This window comes from Thalassophryne amazonica, chromosome 19 (genome assembly GCF_902500255.1).
Source record: "Thalassophryne amazonica chromosome 19, fThaAma1.1, whole genome shotgun sequence".
NCBI classification, from domain to species: Eukaryota; Metazoa; Chordata; class Actinopteri; order Batrachoidiformes; family Batrachoididae; genus Thalassophryne; species Thalassophryne amazonica.
In genome coordinates, this window is record NC_047121.1 from 11,161,953 (window position 1) to 11,182,450 (window position 20,498).

At 41.4% G+C, this 20,498-nt stretch overlaps 1 protein-coding gene across 2 annotated transcripts in view; it reads right to left on the minus strand.

Annotated features, from left to right (window-relative positions):
• trappc12 (trafficking protein particle complex 12) overlaps nt 1-20,498 on the minus strand; it is a 105,169-nt gene that overhangs the window by 5,931 nt on the left and 78,740 nt on the right. For both annotated transcript variants that reach the window (XM_034159770.1, XM_034159771.1), the window contains exons 6-10: nt 14,396-14,508; nt 14,156-14,228; nt 6,580-6,653; nt 5,774-5,872; nt 887-990 (exon numbers count right to left, since the gene is read on the minus strand). In XM_034159770.1, coding sequence (XP_034015661.1) covers nt 887-990; nt 5,774-5,872; nt 6,580-6,653; nt 14,156-14,228; nt 14,396-14,508 — 463 coding nt within the window. The remainder of the gene's footprint in view (nt 1-886; nt 991-5,773; nt 5,873-6,579; nt 6,654-14,155; nt 14,229-14,395; nt 14,509-20,498) is intronic.

Here is a 20,498-nt window from a genome sequence, read left to right on the forward strand (position 1 = left end):
TTGTATTTTTAGCTCTTTTTTTTGTCTCTAAGAATTCTCTCTCTCTCTCTCTCTCTCTCTCTCTCGTAAACTGCCCTGTACTCCCATCAGAGGGCCCAGGGCTCTCCACGCAACGAGGGGGTGGGCTGATACACGAGCCCATTTCAAGAAAATGTAGTGCAGATAACTCACCTGATTGTGTCCATTTTTGTCCTTTTCTCATTGATTAAATGTATCTATTCCATGTGCTTTAATTTAATTTTAGGTGGGTGTTTAACCAACTTTCTTAAAAAAAAAGGGGTGGACTGATGCTTGGTCCTGGTCCCTCTGACAGGCAAACGGGGGACATAAATAAAATTGCTGGTTTACTCATCCAAGATCGTCTTATTAAATCATGACAAGCAAAAACCATGACAAGTGTCTTTAAAAAAACATTAATGCTTGATTGTAGATAACCAACATATCTTCCCTCCAACATTATGGGGAATGTAAAGCCCCGGTCACACAACGATAGCTGAACGAAGGAAAAAAAGTCACAAAGTCACAAATCGTCGAGAAAAGGAACTATCCTGCACTTTTTAGTTCCCATTTCATTATAACCAAAACTGAAAAATCATTAAAATAAAGAGGTGTTTCGCTACAGTTCATTCCAAATCCCTGCCTTTGTGAACTCAGCATCACCCACTCAGTGTGAGCGCGAAAGCTTCTGTCACCTAAACTGTACCTCATGCTCTACATCTCCTCAGGCCAGATACAGAGGTGTGACCTCCTGCGCTAAAACACTCACCAGGAGGAAGCACAAACCTGCAAAAAGCCCCAGAGGGAGCGCTGAGAAGACAGAGCGAAAACGATTCCAAGGAGCACAAGTGCACATAGTGACACAGAGGCGCTAAATGCACACGTGTACCTGTTCATCAGCACGCATGTGATGTGACTGGGCTGGCTTCCGTTCATCTGGCAGGTTTTCTCCACATCCTGGAAGTACCTCTCTGCTGTTTTAACATCTCCAATCTGGCCAAAAATAAAGTGAGAGTGCACGTTAACCACAGAGCCTGTGTTAGCCTGTGTGATTCAAAAGTGTTTGTTTAGTTTAACAGCAAGAAGCTTAATAAACCTGAGTCCCCAAATTTGGGGACTTGCCCTGTTTTGGAACATTTGAATCAATCAATCAATCAACTTTTTTCTTGTATAGCGCCAAATCACAACAAACAGTTGCCCCAAGGCGCTCCACATTGCAAGGCAAGGCCATACAATAATTATGAAACACAGTCTACGTCTAAAGCAACATAACCAAGGGATGGTCCAGGGTCACCCGATCCAGCCCTAACTATAAGCCTTAGCGAAAAGGAAAGTTTTAAGCCTAATCTTAAAAGTAGAGAGGGTATCTGTCTCCCTGATCTGAATTGGGAGCTGGTTCCACAGGAGAGGAGCCTGAAAGCTGAAGGCTCTGCCTCCCATTCTACTCTTACAAACCCTAGGAACTACAAGTAAGCCCGCAGTCTGAGAGCGAAGCGCTCTAATGGGGTAATATGGTACTATGAGGTCCCTAAGATAAGATGGGACCTGATTATTCAAAACCTTATAAGTAAGAAGAAGAATTTTAAATTCTATTCTAGCATTAACAGGAAGCCAATGAAGGGAGGCCAACACGGGTGAGATATGCTCTCTCCTGCTAGTCCCCGTCAGTACTCTAGCTGCAGCATTCTGAACCAACTGAAGGCTTTTTAGGGAACTTTTAGGACAACCTGATAATAATGAATTACAATAGTCCAGCCTAGAGGAAACAAATGCATGAATTAGTTTTTCAGCATCACTCTGAGACAAGACCTTTCTGATTTTAGAGATATTGCGTAAATGCAAAAAGGCAGTCCTACATATTTGTTTAATATGCGCTTTGAATGACATATCCTGATCAAAAATAACTCCAAGATTTCTCACAGTATTACCAGAGATCAGGGAAATGCCATCCAGAGTAACGATCTGGTTAGACACCATGCTTCTAAGATTTGTGGGGCCAAGTACAATAACTTCAGTTTTATCTGAGTTTAAAAGCAGGAAATTAGAGGTCATCCATGTCTTTATGTCTGTAAGACAATCCTGCAGTTTAGCTAATTGGTGCGTATCCTCTGGCTTCATGGATAGATAAAGCTGGGTATCATCTGCGTAACAATGAAAATTTAAGCAATACCGTCTAATAATACTGCCCAAGGGAAGCATGTATAAAGTGAATAAAATTGGTCCTAGCACAGAACCTTGTGGAACTCCATAATTAACTTTAGTCTGTGAAGAAGATTCCCCATTTACATGAACAAACTGTAATCTATTAGACAAATATGATTCAAACCACCGCAGCGCAATGCCTTTAATACCTATGACATGCTCTAATCTCTGTAATAAAATTTTATGGTCAACAGTATCAAAAGCAGCACTGAGGTCCAACAGAACAAGCACAGAGATAAGTCCACTGTCCGAAGCCATAAGAAGATCATTTGTAACCTTCACTAATGCTGTTTCTGTACTATGATGAATTCTAAAACCTGACTGAAACTCTTCAAATAGACCATTCCTCTGCAGGTGATCAGTTAGCTGTTTTACAACTACCCTCACAAGAATCTTTGAGAGAAAAGGAAGGTTGGAGATTGGCCTATAATTAGCTAAGATAGCTGGGTCAAGTGATGGCTTTTTAAGTAATGGTTTAATTACTGCCACCTTAAATGATCATAACTAAGTAACGCTGACACCAACATACACTTATTATACATCAAAATGTCAAGCAAAGTCTCCTCTACAAAAGTATCCACTTCTATCACATAACTACCACACCTCAAATGCCAAGCAAATAAAGACATAAATCAGAATTCATTTTTTGGGCAAAAAACCTAATTTACTCCTACCAAGTATTATTTACCTTCAATTCTTTTGCATCCGCAACATCCCCTAGGATCTTTCTTTTAGCTGATCCAAAGTTTTGCATTTTTGACCTTGTTCAAGCTGAGAAATAAATCATAATGTATGGGTATGTGATTTTGGTGAAATAGGCCCTAGGGCTTAAGAGGTTAAAAAAAAACCCAGGCGACACGAACCAGCAGACACGAACAACAAACTCACAAATATTCACTCTCACATTCAAACCTATGGTCAATTTTCCAGTTACCCATTTTGCATTGTCGTGCATCAGTGATGATAAGTTCTTTCGACTTCTGCCTTTTCGCTCAGGGTCGATCAGCTTGTTGATTTGGCATAAATTTTATGTTGGACGCCCTTCCTGAAGCAACTCCACATTCCATGTAAAATGGGCAGGAGAGGTTTTGAACCGGCAGCCTTCTGTTACTAACAACGTCAGAGATCTTGTGTACACTGTACCGGATCATAGTGGTGAAGAAAGATCTGAGCCAGAAGGCGAGATTCTCGATTTACAAACCTATGCTCATTTATGGTCATGAGCTTTGAGTAATGACCGAGACAACAAGGTTGTGGATACAAGCGACTGAAATGAGGTTCCTCTGGAACAGGGTGAGGAAAATACCCAGGAAGGATTTGGAGTAGAGCTGCTGCGTCTCCAAATCACACAGAGCCAGCTGAGGTGGTTTGGGCATGTTGAGAGGAGGTTCTCCAGGCACACCCAGCTGGGAGGAGACACTGCTCCATCAGCCAGACCATGACTAACAAAACAACCAACGGTTACAGGACTGTAGTCCTCGGCCCTCCCAAAGGATGCTTTGAGACACAGACATGTCAGGGATGTCTTGTTCCTATCCTGTTCAATGCTTACACGGACTAGGTGCTGGGTAGGGTTGTGGAAACCAGCGGCTTAGGTGCCTTTGCTAGAGAGGAAAGGTTTACTGAACTTGACTTTATGGACACATGAATTGTGTCACTGTCAAATTATTCAAACACCTGGCTGTATAGGGGAGTTTGGGGGGGGAGCATTGCAGGTGGGGGCGCCTTTTGGGATAAACTCCTGTGGACTGATCAGTCAAAAGTAGAACCTTCAGGAAGATGTGGGCCATGTTACACCTAATGGAAAACTATTTTCAGAATTGACAAAACTACTGAGTCTACTCACAACAAGAAAGTTGATCAGTCCATATTCTGAAGCTCAAACACAACTGGATTATGCAGCAAGTCACAAACCAAAACACAACAATAAAACCAGATCTCAAAGACTCAACAGAAACCACTCAGGTTTTGGACAGGCATGATTTGTAGACCTTTCATAAAGCAGCCTAACTGTGTTTAGTTGAATAAACTCACCTAGTCGACTCATTTTTTTGACGTTAGTCGTTGCACAAAGCACTTAGTCGGCTCAAGTTTCACGTTACCAGACTAAAGTATTTAGACTGGTACTGAGGAGGCTAATCTTATTTTAGTTGCCAAAATGTCAGTCTCTTACCTGAAAAATGGCAGCTATCATGTACCAACACTTGATGGAACCCTCAAGAGCAGCCCTACGTTGCTCATATTCCTCCAAAAGAAGAGCTTCCTCCACTTTTGGCCGTGGTTGTAGCAGACAATTGTCATGATGATGTTTGTGACAGTTCTCACATTAGCCACCAGGTGTCGCTGTTACACTGAGCAGCTTTGTGTGCACACAAAGGCTTGATGGAAGTATAGAAGAAGAACCTGAAGAGTGAAACTGCTAGGCTAAGTGCTAAGCACGTCATTCTGCAGTACATGTCCATAAATGTTAATAAAGCCAGTTAACGAAAGGCTGAATAGTTCATGACAAAGACCAACCTGGAAGTAAATAAAACTGTGGTGCATTAGAGTCATCTCTTGGCAACAGCACGCACGAGGCTGTTATACCTGTGAAAACTGTCAACTAACGTAGTCGACTAAGTAAGTTTAGTAGACTGAAAGATTAGACTGCTTTATGAAAGCGGGCCCTGATCTTTAAAGTGAAACTTGGAATTCTGATATTGGAGAATAACATACTGTATAATAATGTACATTCTAACATAATATGTCAGAATGTATATTTTGTCCTTTCTGAATATCCAACTGACATGGTTTTTGGTGATTTTCATATATTTCATATAGTGGTCTAAGTCTCAAGTAACACACCGTGTGAGCATAGAGCAGCTGCATTTCTTCCACTCAGACTGATTTTACTGTAACTGCATCAAAATTAACACAGTTATCACATTAAAAACAAGTAACCATGACATGAACTCATACTTATGTAAACTCTGCAATTAACCAGTGAGTCACACCTGTTCTTAACTGTTGTGTGTGTGTGTGTGTGGGGGGGGGGGGGGGGGGGGGGGAGAGCAGTCCAAATGGATCACAGGTCAGCTGTGATCTGGTTGTCATGGACAGTTGACTCCCATCACGGTTGGACTTGGGAGGTTGGACAAAGGCAGAGAGGTAAAGAAGTGCACAGTTAAGGTTTGGAACTCTCCTCCAGTCTGTGAGACATTCACATTTTCCAGACTATTCGATTGTGCAGACTGATGATGGCAATATCTGCTCTACTGGTTTAGTACGGTATAATCAAAATCCACACCAGAGGGCAAATTCAGACTGGTGGACTTTATATATAGCCCACCTCTAGGTTCCATTTAGGAACCACTAAAAGGACATCACCTATGGCTAATAATTCTGTAAAGAAACGTGGGCTGAATTCCATCCACAGTGACATCAGCTGAGGTACTTAAACAATTTGGTTCCCACTCAGACCCTACCAAAACAAACTCCTAAATGACCTTTTGACACGGCTGAAACGTAAACCAGGAAGCGCCAAAAACCTTTTCATAGTATTTCATACTGCTGGTTAAAGTGAGTATGTGTGTACCTGCAGAAAGATGCGTCCAATGCCGCTGAGCAGCTGCACGCTCTGCTGGGGTTCATACTGGATGATGGAGTGATAGGTTTCCATAGCCAGAACATAGTCCTGAGGGAGGGAGAGAGGGTGAGGGAGGGCAAGAGAGGTGAAGGCAGAAGTGGGAGAAGTAGAAGGCGAGTTGTTAAAGAGGCAAACAGTACGAGCCGGAGAAGTAAAGAAGTGCACAGTTAAGGTTTGGTAAGAGAGGGCATTAATCAAACACATGGAGTAGTAGCAGGGCCACGTGACCTGCTTCCACCTCCACACGGCTCACACGGCGACTGGACTGCCGAGCAGGACCAAGGAGAGGGAGAGGTCAGCAGTGACGGAGTGTGTGCTGGCAGAAATGTGTGTGGAAACTCACTGCCAGTCTCACCACTAGATGGCACTGTGGTTCTCTCTACATTATGGCCAAAACCCACACCCGCACGCTCCCTCCTCCTCCTCTTGCTCTCTGACCAACAATCCAATTAGTGGTCAGTCTGTGGGGATTTCACTGTGAATCCTCCACCAGGCTGGCATAAGAGATCTCACACTCCCAAGAAAACACTCAGGGAGGCAGGCAGGCAGGCAGAGACACACACACACACACACACACACACACACACACACACACACACACACACACACACACACACACACACACACACACACACACACACACACACACACACACACACACACACACACACACACACACACCAAGAAGCACCAACAGAACATCACGTACGGGGACACGTTCACTCCAATGCTCAGGGGCACACACACGTACCCACCTTCATCAGCAGCAGACAGTTGGCCATGGAGTACATCACCCGGCTGAAGCGAGACCTCCACAGCTTCAAAGAGGCTAAAGACAAAGAGGATGTATCCTGAATGAACAATTCCATCGATGCTATCGCTCTCCTCTACAGCAACAAACACACTCTATCGTCATCTTCCTCTTTCAAGCCGTTGCTGGGACACAGGTGTGGCAGAGCTGGCGCGTGTTTTGCTCACCACCTGGCAGTGGTGGGATTGTACTTTGATTTGGCTGCGTGCTGCCATGGTGCATTTCAGGTGGGAGGCCTGGCACACCCCAAAACAAAGAAACTGAAGCAGACCAAAGGAGGCAAACCGAATAAAGAAAGAGTGGGTGGTGGGGGCAGAAACAAAGACGAAAGCCTCGCTATGAAATGCATCCTCCCTGAGGGGTGTGGGGATTGTGGCTACGCCCCCAAGCTAATCATATGAAGAGATAAAAACAACTTTAAACATACTGGAAATGCAGTAAAATAATAAAGCAAACCACTGCGCCAACCAACCCGTGCTTAGCCTCAGGTGCAGTTCTCGCGGTTGTGGAGCTTATTCCTGTCCCGCTGAAGGCGTGTAGGCCTGTGATTATCCTCATCTCTGTGAACTATGTGTATATGTATGTTAGCAGATACCCGAAGAACGCCTAATCCAATCCTGATTAAATTTGAGAAGAAATTTAATCCTGATTAGGATCGGTCAACAATCGACTGTGGTCAAGGCCAAATTTCTGTCCCCAAGCTAATACAGCTCCATTCAAAATAACAGCAATGTGTTTAAAAAGTGAGTAAAACTCAAAAACCTTATAACAGCTTTTATATCTATACACGCAAAGAGAAATGGGAGCATAGTACATTCTATTCCAAATCAAAATGTGAAGAAACATTTATCAAATTTGTTATTACTTTACAGAAAGTGAAGAAATATTAGGCTGTTCAAAAAAATAGCAGTGGAAACGTGTTTTATTATTATTATTTTTTTTTATCCCAACTGTGTTCCACTTCACGGGTTCATGATCTTTACTGCTCGACTTTTTGGACAGTCTGTGAACACGATCACTGGTCTTGCAAGACAGATTTAAGACTTTTATAATGCCAGCCAGAATGAAATTTAAGACCATCATTAACAAAACAACAAAACAAACAACAACAAAAATTGGAGAGGAAAAAAAAAACAACAAAACAAAACATAAATGGCTGAGGGTTAGGAACAAATTAGCCCAAATAATTATTATAACATAGAAGATGGTTACTGGTTTAAATCATGCTGCAAAATTTTTATAAAATTGACACTTCCCCATGTCTTTGCCCTCAGAGGTCCCGCAACAAACAAGAGATCTGTTGGTTCCTTTGTCTCACTTTGCATAGTGTTGTGAGAGGAAACAAAATAAAATAAAATAAAATAAATAGATATGGCCTTTTGATATTTTTGTTGTAATGTCAAAAGAAGATATGAATGAAATCATACTTCCCATGTCTTGGCATTCTAAGGCATTTGAAAGACATTTTAATGCCCATTAAGGCCTTTTTTTTAGATGAACAAATTCAAGACTTTTTAAGGATCCGCGCGTTTCCTGTTAGCTACATCCTCTCCATCTTGCAGGTTTGACAATTCTTTTCTTTTACTTTATTCATTAGTTTGTTACTGCCAGTACAGCCAAAGCAGATGGTCACGCCTCTGAGACTAGTCTGCTTGAGGTTTCTTCTTACAATTACCATTATTGCCACTATGTTTGCTCAGAGGGTGGGTAAGGTTCAACCTTACTCTTGTGAACGTTCTTGGGGTGGCGTATGCTGTGATTTTGTGCTTTATAAATAAATTCAACTGAATCGAACTGAACCGTTTAAAAGCTCATGTACAATTTTCTCCACACTGAATACTTTGACAACTGAGCACGACATCCCTGAGAAGTTTTGATCTCGTTTAAAGCGTGTCACATTACAGCAAACTGTGCACACCCTCCAGAATCGTCAGTGTCACTGTACTCACTTTCAAGAGCTTTGCATTCATGGTTAAATGTGCAGATATTGGCATTAGACAGGCTAAACATCTTTTTTTCAAACAAACCTGGTCATTACATTTGAAGGCTGAGAGCTGGTGATGCAATTAAAATTTCTGATGGTGGTCTCAACTGGAAGCAAATTTACTTTGTAAATTATGACTGCACATTACTTGTTCCTCGTTCATCTTGAGTTCATTCTGCAATCACAAAGGTTATTGCAGTCCAAGTGAAAGTTCCACAGCTTGATGAAGTGCACCTCAGCCAAGGAAGCGCCGCACAAAAAGAAAACAACACGCCATAGAATAACGGAGAGGCCATGCTCAAACTATTTTTTTTTCTCCATCAATAATGTGAACACAATGTGGAGTCCCAAGTTTAGCCATTCTGGATCTCATCCTGAGTGCAACCTATTTATGGCTCAAACCAATTGGTACAGCAAATCTCCCATTCATACTCAAACTCCACCTTCAACATCCCTAAAAAAGAAGAAAAAGATTTGTTGTGGCTGCTATTACCACAGTTACTCTTGATGACGGGAGTAGTAGCAGCAGCAACTTAGCTTTTACTTGCACAGAACAAAAACATGAAGTGATATCAACATTTCGTATACGTACTCATAGATTTCCTCAATCCATCATAGCGTGACGAACATGCCTGTTTGAAAACATTTACAGTGGTTTTGGTTGGAATGGAATTGCATTCCAGTTCCTTCAACATAATCAGTTTTACAGCCAGTTGACTTTAGACAAGTCAGAAGATGATGTAGAATATTTCCATATCAGTTAAATCTGTCTGACATGAAACCCATGGAGTAACATTTTTATTTAATTTAACTTTAAATTCAGCAGCGGGATACCCTCACAACGGCTGACCAGAATATCAAACAGGTTTGATTTTCATCCGACCATACGATTGTCGATCAGGAGGTGGTCGTGAGAGGTTAAACGCAGCTCGTTACTCCATGTATACTACACGATGCAGGACATGCGATTAAGCTGAAACTCGGCGCAATCCAAAAAATTCTCGCATGAGTGAAAAATGGGCTTAAAAAGGGCCAAAACTCACACAGTGTAAGCCCAGCTTAAGTACTAAGCGTCTGGGCACCAGTAGATCATGGCAGTGTTCTATTTATTTTGACACCGGTTGTATCAGATGGTTATTTAATTACAACTTGGCTTTTTTTTTTAAATGCATTTTTTTTTTTTTTTTTAACAAATAAAAAAAATACAAGCACATTTATCTGTAAACACCAACACACAACAAATGTAACGCTGACGTTATAGAAACTACACAAACAATAAGGAACCATCAAGACAGACAGCAAAATGGAATATGGATGAATTGAGGTTGTCGTCAATATTCGTTCACATTTTTCAACAGTTTGAAAATTCTGACGCAGCACCAGCTGCTGGAACAAAGCTGGACGACAGGTTCAACAATGCCTCTGAAAGTCAATGTAAGCCCAGATTTCTTGTTTCCTTTGGGCTTCGGTATCCTTCGTTAGTGCCGTGTGACCGGGACTTAAGATTTAGTCTTGATGTATTGTATTCACACGTTCCAGAGCCCAGGGCGTTCTGCGTTTTGTCCATTATTGTCCTGTACAAACCTTCATTAAACATGTTCCTTGTCAGTTGATGTCTGGGGAGTCGGACAGAGAACTTTCCAGATGGTTGCTTTTTCCAGTCCTTGTTCATAGCTTGCAAGTGGACGTCCAGTCAACATTAGGCTGCTTTTCCAACGTGTGCAGCATAAAAACTGTCTTAACCTTCACAAAGCTAGCCACTGTCCCAGAACACATCCTGTTTTATTGCACAAAAGTCATTCAAAATATGAGCGTGTTTCAACATAAACTCTGATTCCACTACCAGTGCACATTGATGACGTAATCACAGGTAAGATGGTGAGGAGAAAAACACTGTTAAAACTTAATATTTTTTGCTTTTCAAGAGGTGCTGGGGTCACAAAAATATTTAATTTAGGGTTGGTGTTTCATCAACTTGAATAGAAAATAATTACATTTTCAGTGGGTATTTAACAAACTTTCTTCAAAAAAGGGGGTGGGCTAATGCTCGGCCAGGGGGCAGTCCAACATGCAAATACGGTAATTAAAAATACCACTAATTTGTGTGCGAACTGGTGTGCAAACTCTTTTTATGTAACTGTGTCCTTGTGATGCCACATTATTATTCTGTCTGTAGTAAGAATAACAGGATGAAGAGAAAAGAGGAAGGAGGTTTATCTTTTTAAAGGGTGACAGTAACACCAGGATAAATTAATATTTACTTTTCTTGTAACCCTGCCATATTACCTTTCTGCCATTCCTCCATCCCTCTCATTACACCTGCCCCCCCCCCACCACCAGGGTTTATTTTAAGGAGAAGTGGTGAGGAAGACACTGCGGCACACTACGCTTTCCTCATTGCCTCAGACAGTGCACCGTGTGGAAGAGTGAGTGTGAAGCCCTATTAGTATTCATCACTGCACGCGTGTGAGCGTGTGTGTGTGCGTGCAGAAGAGCTAATCACTCAGCAGGTGTCTGACGTGTGAAAGCGAGGCCCTGTGTTATTGACTTGACTGTCGACTGTCTGCGTGGGTAGAGAGCGGAGAAAGAGAGAGAGGAGAGGCAGAGGGCACAGCTATTACACTGTTTTCAGAACGAGAGAAAACGCACTGCACTGGCACTGCCTCACAATGTGCACGCACACTTGTACATCCACCCCCCCACCCATTTATAAGCAAGCAATTCAGTACAATTAACTCTGCTTCAGCATCTGCACTTCACTTACTGCCCTTACACAGCGTCTTGCTCCTTTTGTGACATTTTCAAACAGGCTTTGACAAAGAGTCAACCAGAAATTATTGGTCAGACCAGCAGAAAACATAAAACACGAGGTTTAATAAAAACACCATAACTACTGTGGCGTCGTGTCAAAACACTGCATCTGGTTTGAACTTTTTTGGGTGACTTGGTGGAGCTGTGTCCCACTTAACCTGGTTAATTTCACATTGATGTCCATGTTCACATTTCCACAACATTTGTGCAGATCTGAGTCGACTGGATACAATTGATCCGTCTTGATCTGCATAGTGTGAAGAGCTGCAGAGGCCATTTGACATTCAGCACGAGTACAGGAGCTGCGAGGTGCTAAACACTTTTGGAGTGCTGCATTGGTATGTGAGTGACTCTGAATGGGTCCTGAACATGTGTGTGTGTGTGTGTGTGTGTGTGTAGGTATTATTCACTGGAGCCAATGAATACAGTCTCCTCCTACTGTGCGATGCAGTCTGCCGTGTTCACCCAACCCACGTAACTGAAGTCAGAGCCAAGAAAGCTGAGGCTTTGTTTGACTCATTACCTGATTTATGAAATGATCATCTGATATGCTGCAGCATTAACTTTGCGTAAAACTCCTTTAAACAGTGTTAAAACTTTCAGGAGCAGCTAACAGGAACTATTACGACAGTGACATGTTAGCATGTTAGCTGCTCCGGTTTAGCCATGTGGATGAAAAAGTTTTCTCTCATAGTATGTTTACATATTATCTAGGGTTGTAATAATTGGGCACTGCAGTCTTGTTTGAGGGCAGGCGCTACAGGGGTAAAATATGATGCATATGATGTAATTTCTCGACTTCCACAGAAGGAATCACAGCACTTTCTCTGAGTTTTTGGACAAATCACACACAAAGTGAAAATGCAAAGAAAAAGTGACGACGCTGTGGAAAGTGGACATGTGATGTTGTTTGCTTATGACCCGGAGCTCAAACGTGTCGAGGTGGTTGTGCAGGCGAGAGAATGCAGCTACTCTGTTTAACTGTGTAGGCTAACACAGACACTGCCTCGCCTTCCCTTCTCCAGTGGGAATTGCAATAAAACTGAACTTTTCACGACTGCTTCAGTGATTGCAACCAAAAACAAAACAGTACACCATTTTTCCGTGTGAAGTTATGCTGTGTATATACTGCGCAATGGGAGTGGCTGTCCCCATGAGTGACAAATCCCGCGATATCACACAGGGTTCAAACGAGACTGCGCAGCCATATTCACAGATATGAAACAGAAATTGGAAGTAAGTGATACGACAATGATTTACAGACGCTTGGATTGATCTACAGTATCAGTGAAAAGTCTGGATACACTTTCCCATTCATTTGAATGGAAAGTGTGACAGCAGCAATGCTTTCTAGTTGCAGTTTCCCGGTTTTCTCCCACTAGATGCTATGTGTATGGATGGACAGAGCTATGTGTATATTTACACACATTTCTAAGTATAAGTTGGAAAATTCCTTACTTTCCATGTTATATGCACGTACAGTTTAAGCACAAATCCTTGTGTAAGAACTGTTGATAAATGAGGTCATTTATAGTATATTTATACTGTGACTGAGATTGAAATAATTTGTTCGGTGGGAAAAAAAAATCTCATCTGTCGGTTTCTGGTGAGTCTGGTGTTCTGATGGAATGAGTGGATAACAACAGCTCTTCAGGACACAAATAGAAGACAAAAAGATAATGCATGGATAAAACTAATGCCTTCTGGATGTCCAATGGCATGCTATGAACATACGTTTCCTCAATCAATCACAGTGTGACTCAGATTCCCTGTCCACATACATCCTGTTAGGTTGTGGTTGGTTTCCTTATAGAAAAAATTGTCGCAGTCCATTTGCAAGCATACATGGTCATCCTGCAGCACGCCGCCCAACATGTGGAGTGTCGCTATCATCGGGATGATCGGGAACAAAATTTTGGACTGTTCAAAATGTCGACGCCGATAGAACTGATCAAGACTCCGACCAGTTCAATGGCAAGCTCACGCAACTTACCTGGGCCATCCACAATGTCCCGGGAACCATGCTGCAAGCTGGCTGAATTAGATTTGTACCCAACACTAATGCAGAGCTGAACCCAATCCATTATCTTAAAGTTCACAGAGGCAGTGCGGCAAGGAGGTGGCAAAATAGTCTGTCCCGTGAAAAAGTGTCACCAGTGGCAAGGTACCGGCTACCTTCAGCTCCACCCTTTTTGAGGGCTTGGATGCCATTTGGTTCCCGATTTGTATGTGGAGCCCACCTGGAAGCTGACGGGTGTTCCTGTCACTTGGCGTTAGACTGTATGAAATATGTATTTGAAAGTAAGCAATACCACTTCTGACTTATTCCAATTTATCGTGGAAAATGAACAGCTACATTAAACAAAAAATGTATAAAAGTATAAAAAGTATAGTTCCGGAAATCTATCGTAGCCCATGTATGAAAATGCGTATTGGATTGTTTTATAAGGCTGAGATGCATATCCTTAATATTATTATCAAAGCGTCAACCAATACCTGGGCCCGCATTTTACCTAGAGATTTGTGTGATTATTCCAAGATCGTTTGGGATTGGTGGAGATGACACCATGTCTTTCTCAGGGTTCAGGATTCACCCCTGAGCATGCCAGTCACAATTCTGGCTTCAGGGTGTGTTTTCTTTGATTTTACGAGGTGAAAAGTCAGACATCTGACCTGCCACTGGAACTGAAATGCAGCATAAGGCCAGATGTTTAGATGCACTTACCAGTTCTGTTCTCCTGCGTTATGGTGATCATGCTTCCATCTTCGGCCACGCCTTTCTCCAAATTCTCTAGAATCTGTTCAAAGGGAAAACTTGAAATCTCAGCACTGCAGACTTTTATAGAATGTAAGAGACATTATGCATATTCAACAATACAAAAATACAACATGTTCTGGCAGGTGGACTTTTAAGAACTGTATGACTAATGTGCTTTCCAGTGTTTGTGTTTGTGTGTGCACTAACAGCACGGCAGACGCTTTTGAGATTGTGCAGCCGGTCCAGAGCCTCCTGGGGCCTGGCCAGGTACTGGGGAAGCTCGGCGTGCAGCAGCCGCATGGAGAACGGCACCATGGAGCCTTGGAAGGAGGAAGAGGACATGGAAAGACAGCAAAAATCAATGGGGGAGCGTGGAACACGGAAAGGAGGGGGAGAGAAGGAACAGGGTGGGTTGAGGACACAGAGAACCAGAGCGAGCGACAGAAAGAGGGAGAATGAGATGAGAATATAAAGCCATCCACCCACACACAGACTGCACACACAGCCCTGAAGGCAGGAACCTACAGATGGCATTGAGCTACGTATGGCTGCTTATTAAATGCTCTCTTCACTCTTTTTCCACGCTATACGCTTCTATCACTCATTTCTCTGCCTCGACATCGCTAACACACATTTGCTCTCTGTCACACGTGTACGTGTCCCTGAGCCGATATCCAGGTGAGTCCCTGGGCTTTCATCAGGGACTCTTTGATAGCTGAAGCTCAGCCCGCTGGTCCATCATGGCTGCTTCTCCCATCTGTCTATACATTCCAATTTCTATCTCTCCATATCTGTTTGTGCCTTCTGTCAGCACTAGACATAATACACAGTTTAATGCTCTCAGCGATTGTTTCACTGTATCTCTGCCCTCCGTATCACCGATTCGTTTCTCTTCCTGAACCCTTTGTGTAGCTCTGCTTAATTCTTCTACTGGTTTCTCTTAAGGTGGGTGCAAAGTCCATCATTACAAAATTAACACTTTTAATGTTTGCTGGGACTAACAACAACAGAACTTTTAAAATAAGAAGAAAAACAATAAGACAGAATAATAAATAGGAGTGCAGGTTTGCTTCGGTGTGGATTAGCAAAAGAAGCCCGCGTCACAGCCTGTGTTCATTGAACTGGTTTTGTGTCGAGGCAGTGGTGGGCACAGCTAACCAAACAGTTAACTTTGATAACCATTAATCTGCTAACTGAAAAGTTAGCTTTTATAAAGCTAAACCCATAAACCCCTAAAAAAATGTAGCAGAAGTTACAGCTAAAAGCTAAGCCGATAACTTTCAGTATTGACTCCAGTACACTGGCAGCTACTGAAACAACGAGTCAGACCTTCTGTCTCAGATCAGCCTTCCCTCAACAAAAGAGAGCTGGTGACCAGAGAGAAAGGAAAGGGGAGAGAAGAGAACAGAAAAAAGATCAGTTATTTTTCACACCATACAGACTTGCTGGTGTATCACACGAGTCATGCACAGGCAGACAGTTTTGACTTATGGTTAGAATTTTAAACAAACTAATTCCAGACAAGTTATTGAAATTAACATCCCCTCTGTTGTTTTACAAAGTGAAAATATCAGCTATATGTTTTAGTTTTAAAGAAATGCACTAATTTTTAAGGTTTTAGTGTTTACAGAGGATAGACACACATGCCTCAGTGCATTATGGAAAAATTGCCATCTGCTGGCCATCCAGTAGATGGCAGTGTTCATGGCAGTGTGAATACCATTTGCTACAATTCGCTAAAAGTGCTGAATCACTTAAACAGAATTTTCAGTTTTCAAATTGCCTCTTTTTTTTTCAAATAAAAAAATGACACATTTACAAAATACAGATTTATTTGTAAAACCCAACACACATTACAGTTACTTGTGTGTTATATACTGACCAACCACCGATGTCAGGAAATAAATTTTCCCATAATGCATTGCGGCATATGTGACTTTAAACGCTAAAACCTTCAAAATTAGTGCATTACTTTAAAACTAAAACATATATTTTCACTTTGTAAAACGACAGAGGTGACAATTTCAATAACTTGTTCGGAAATAGTTTAAGATTTTAACCATAAGTCAAAACTGTTTGCCTGTGCATGACTTGTGTGATATGCCTGCAGGTCTGTATGGTGTGAAACAAAGATCTTTTCTTTTTTCTCCCTCTTCCTTTCTCTCTGTTAGCCAGCTCTCCTCTGCTGGCAGAGGATTGAGCGTTGCTACTCATAGCTGTCTGTCTGCTACAAAACATGTAACAGGCAGACACTAAAATCTATGATTTCAGACTTTACAAATGTTTTAAATGTTAAGCTTTATTCACTATACCCACAAAAATATGTTAGCGGTCTAAAAGTTATCGGAACTAAATTTATCTAAGCTAATTGGTCTGCTGATGGTTTTCAAAGTTATTTGAAAAGCTAATCCGCTAATGAAAACGTTAGCTTTGATAAGAAGTGGTTAGTGGATTAGTGGAACTGTGCCCACCACTGTGTCTCGGATACTAAAACATCAATTACGTAAACAGCTTAGTGAGCCACCTCCTGCAGCAAACTGAACATGATGTGTGAAGGCCTCAGTCTGCTTGATCTGAGGGTTCTGTTCTTTGATGACACCATCAGACAACAAGTTTGTGTCAAATTTCTGCTTTTAATTGTAACACATAAGGGTGAGATGGTTAGTGGATGCTGGATGGATGATTAGGAACAGCTATAGTTGAACACTGGGCATGCCAGCTGCAGATTGCTAGAAGGCAAATGGGAGGCTGAAGCCTAGATTTGAGCTGCTTTTCATGAATAAAATCCCAATCTGCTGTATTCCACTATGACCCCATTCAGATTTGCAATCTGGCTCGAGTGGGATTTGGGTAGCTGTGAGTGGTGGTACAACAGACAAACGTTGTGCTGCACACAGGCTTACCAATCACAGCCACAGGACCGTGTAGCACCTTCAGAGTTGCCATGGCGTCTTGGTGGCTTCCCTCATGAGTCACCTTTACCATACAGTACCGTACTGTTTGTACTTAAAAAATGGCTGATGTACATTAAGTCAGAGACACATTCAGTGATGTGGAAATGTTCATGAATACCTGCTCTGACTTATCTAAAGAAAACCGGCTGGAAAAATAAAATGCATCAACACTTAATTGAAATTATATTTCCATTCTCCACTTACTTACGACTAGGTGAGTCCCAAACAGGTTTTTTTTTTCTTTTTTGCCCTGATCAAAGCTATTTAACTTTAGTTATTTAAGAGTAACTGCTGATACAGAGTCCCAATCTGGCACTTGTATTTTCCTCAACATTATGCTTGCACAGAGCAGAATTCAGGCAAATAAAGTCAATCCGTTGTACGAGGGGTGATGGAGACGTTTTGAACCTGACCCAGAAAAAGTAGGGCGTGGTTCTCCATCTTTTGGATTCTCAACATTGCACCCCAGTAAGCCAAAACGTCAGCCCTACGCTGTTGCTGCTACAGGATATTTTTTTGCCAAAATGAGTCAGTGAGGACATTAATATTTTATCATAGCTTTATTTAAGGTATATTTTATAGTGCTGTCAGAAATTCCAAGTGTCCAGTTTCCAATGAACACTTCATGAACTTTGAACCTTACACATGATTTCACTTTCATGTCATATTTAAAACATGTTTTACACTGTACATACACACAGAATCACCATAAAATTATACATACTTTACCAGCAACAAAATTAGCTGTAAGTTTGTAAATATACCACAAAAACAAAGACACTTTATAATAATATGATTTCAACAAAGGTTTGCCAATTTTGTGGAAAATTGAAAGGGATAATTTCATTAAAGAAAATACAAATGAAAATATGCAATTTATTTTGTGCTTTTATTTGCAATCATTAGGAACTCACAAATATCCAATGGTTCTCTTTCACACATCTTAGAAAAAATAAAAAATTCACAGAGATATTTCCTTTGTAGCTCCAAAGGTTAATTTTTGACTAGAGCTCGTTTTATTTAACATATGACAAGCAAGATGCATCTTTCAGTCCTACTTCGCTGATTTATACATGAAAAGAAAATACAAAGGCCTGACACATTTAAAAAAACAAACAAACAAACACTTTGCAGCCTTTTGTTCTCAGTATTTTTGAAGAGAGAAATTGGGCTGAAGTTTTTATTTGGCAAACAAATTAATAACTGACAAACATTGTTTCTTTCTTAAGCATCCAGTCAATCCTAATTCTTTGCAGAGAAATACACGAGCAGATGTCTCTTGAGGCATTCAGCGTGTGCGATCACGGATAAGAGATAGTCGATACGTGCACTGGTCCTGAGAAATGTTCGACTTCTGGTGCCAGGCTACAAAACTCATGCCAGTTTTTCTGCGAGCACCTAGCAGCACAAAGCATTTAATATTGAGCAATGGAAAGTCAATCGGTGCTCTCTTTAGAAGGCTGTGCGGCGTAGCTTCAAGTGTGCTTTTTTTGGTATAAGCGTGCACTTATCTGCTTGTGTGTGTGTAGCTGTGTGTCTGCTACCACCTTTGCTGTGGTAGCCCGAGGGGCGAAGCCGATCCAAAGTAATGGGAATACATTAGAGAGCAATTCATGCAGTGTAAAAGGAGGAAAAACAAAACTAAAATACTGCTGGAGACATGTAGAGTTGTTGGAGCTTCTCAACGATACAGTCTAATATCAAGCTCCTGGCAGAAACTTTCCTTTGAATATTTAATAGGACAGTGGTGGTACGCTTGGGTATCCAAAAAACATGGATAAAATGCAAAATCCTTTTGGAGACCATGCTAATAACCCATTCAAAACTCACAGATGAGTTTCAGAGCAGCTTCTCAGCACATTTGTGAATACCAAGCCTTCTGCCGGCTTCACAAAAGAACAGCGATGCCGCTATGGTTTCGACACACACACACACACACACACACACACACACACACACACACACACACACACACACACACACACACACACACACACACACACACACACACACACACACACACACACACACACACACACACACACACACACACACACACACACACACACACACACACACACACACACACACAAGATAACAAAAGACAAGAGAGCTCATCAGAAAAAAAGAAAAAAAAAAAGAAACAGAATGGGCAGTCAGAGTGCCACACACACATCTTACACATATGACATAATACATGCAAATTATGTCTTAACTGATAATAGTTGTGTTCACGATAAAAACATAAGGAAAATGCAAAATCCTTATAACAGCTTTTGTTTCCATACATGCATTGGAAACACTGCACATTCTATTCCAAATCAAAACATGAAGAAAAAAACTCTCTAATTTATTACTGGACTGAAAGTGAAGAAAAATGAATATTAGGCTGTTCAAAAAAAAACAAAACAAAAAAAAAAACAGGTTAAACAGGTGGCCCTTATTTAAGGATGATGGTTGCAAATGTTGTACAGGCTGGGTTGTTGTGCATTTCTTGCTGAAAATCTGAGTAAAATGGGTTGGTACAGACACTGCTCAGAAGAACAGCGTAGTTTGTTGATTGGAGAGGGGAAAACATATAAAGAAGTGCAGTAAATGATAGGCTGCTCAGATGCTCAAAAATGGCAACAAAACCAGAACGATGTGGAAGAAAATGAAAAACCACCATTCAGATGGATCAAAGAATAGCCAGAATGGCAAACTCTCAGACAATGATCAGCTCCAGGACGAGGAAAAGGGTCTAAAGATACCTGTGAGTATTGCCACAATTAGAAGACGCCTTTGTGAAGCCAAGCTATGGACAAGAAGCCCCCATAAAGTTCTACTGTTGAAAAAATGTGTGCTGAAGAGGATATAATTTATCAAAGAACACACTGACTGGCCTAAAGAGAAACGATGCAACATTTTTAAAAGCAAGATTGTTCTTTTTGGGTCTTGGAGCCACAGAGTTTGTCAGATAAATCCCAAAAAACGCTACTGCTACATGTCGCCGCCATCTTGCCTGAAGTGCACAGGTGACTTTCAGCACTGGAGAAAGTACCACATACAGTATCAGAAAACAGGCAAAAGCCCTGAGGAAGAAACCACACTTTTAGCATTTGTCTTGGTGACATATGTTCTTTTTCAAAGAAATCATTTAACTCTGTTTGCTGTGTGCTGTAACATGTCTGTATTTTTTAATGTTTGATGTAAATTTCGAACTCCCTATAATTATTTTATTTTGTCAAAGTATAAAAGTGTCACGCAGCACAGACGGTGCCGTTACGAGTTTGCAAATCCTGTGACATTTGATTACCCATAATGCCCTTTTTTTGCATTCATAACAAGTGATGCAGTTGTGCAGCAGGGTGGGAGAA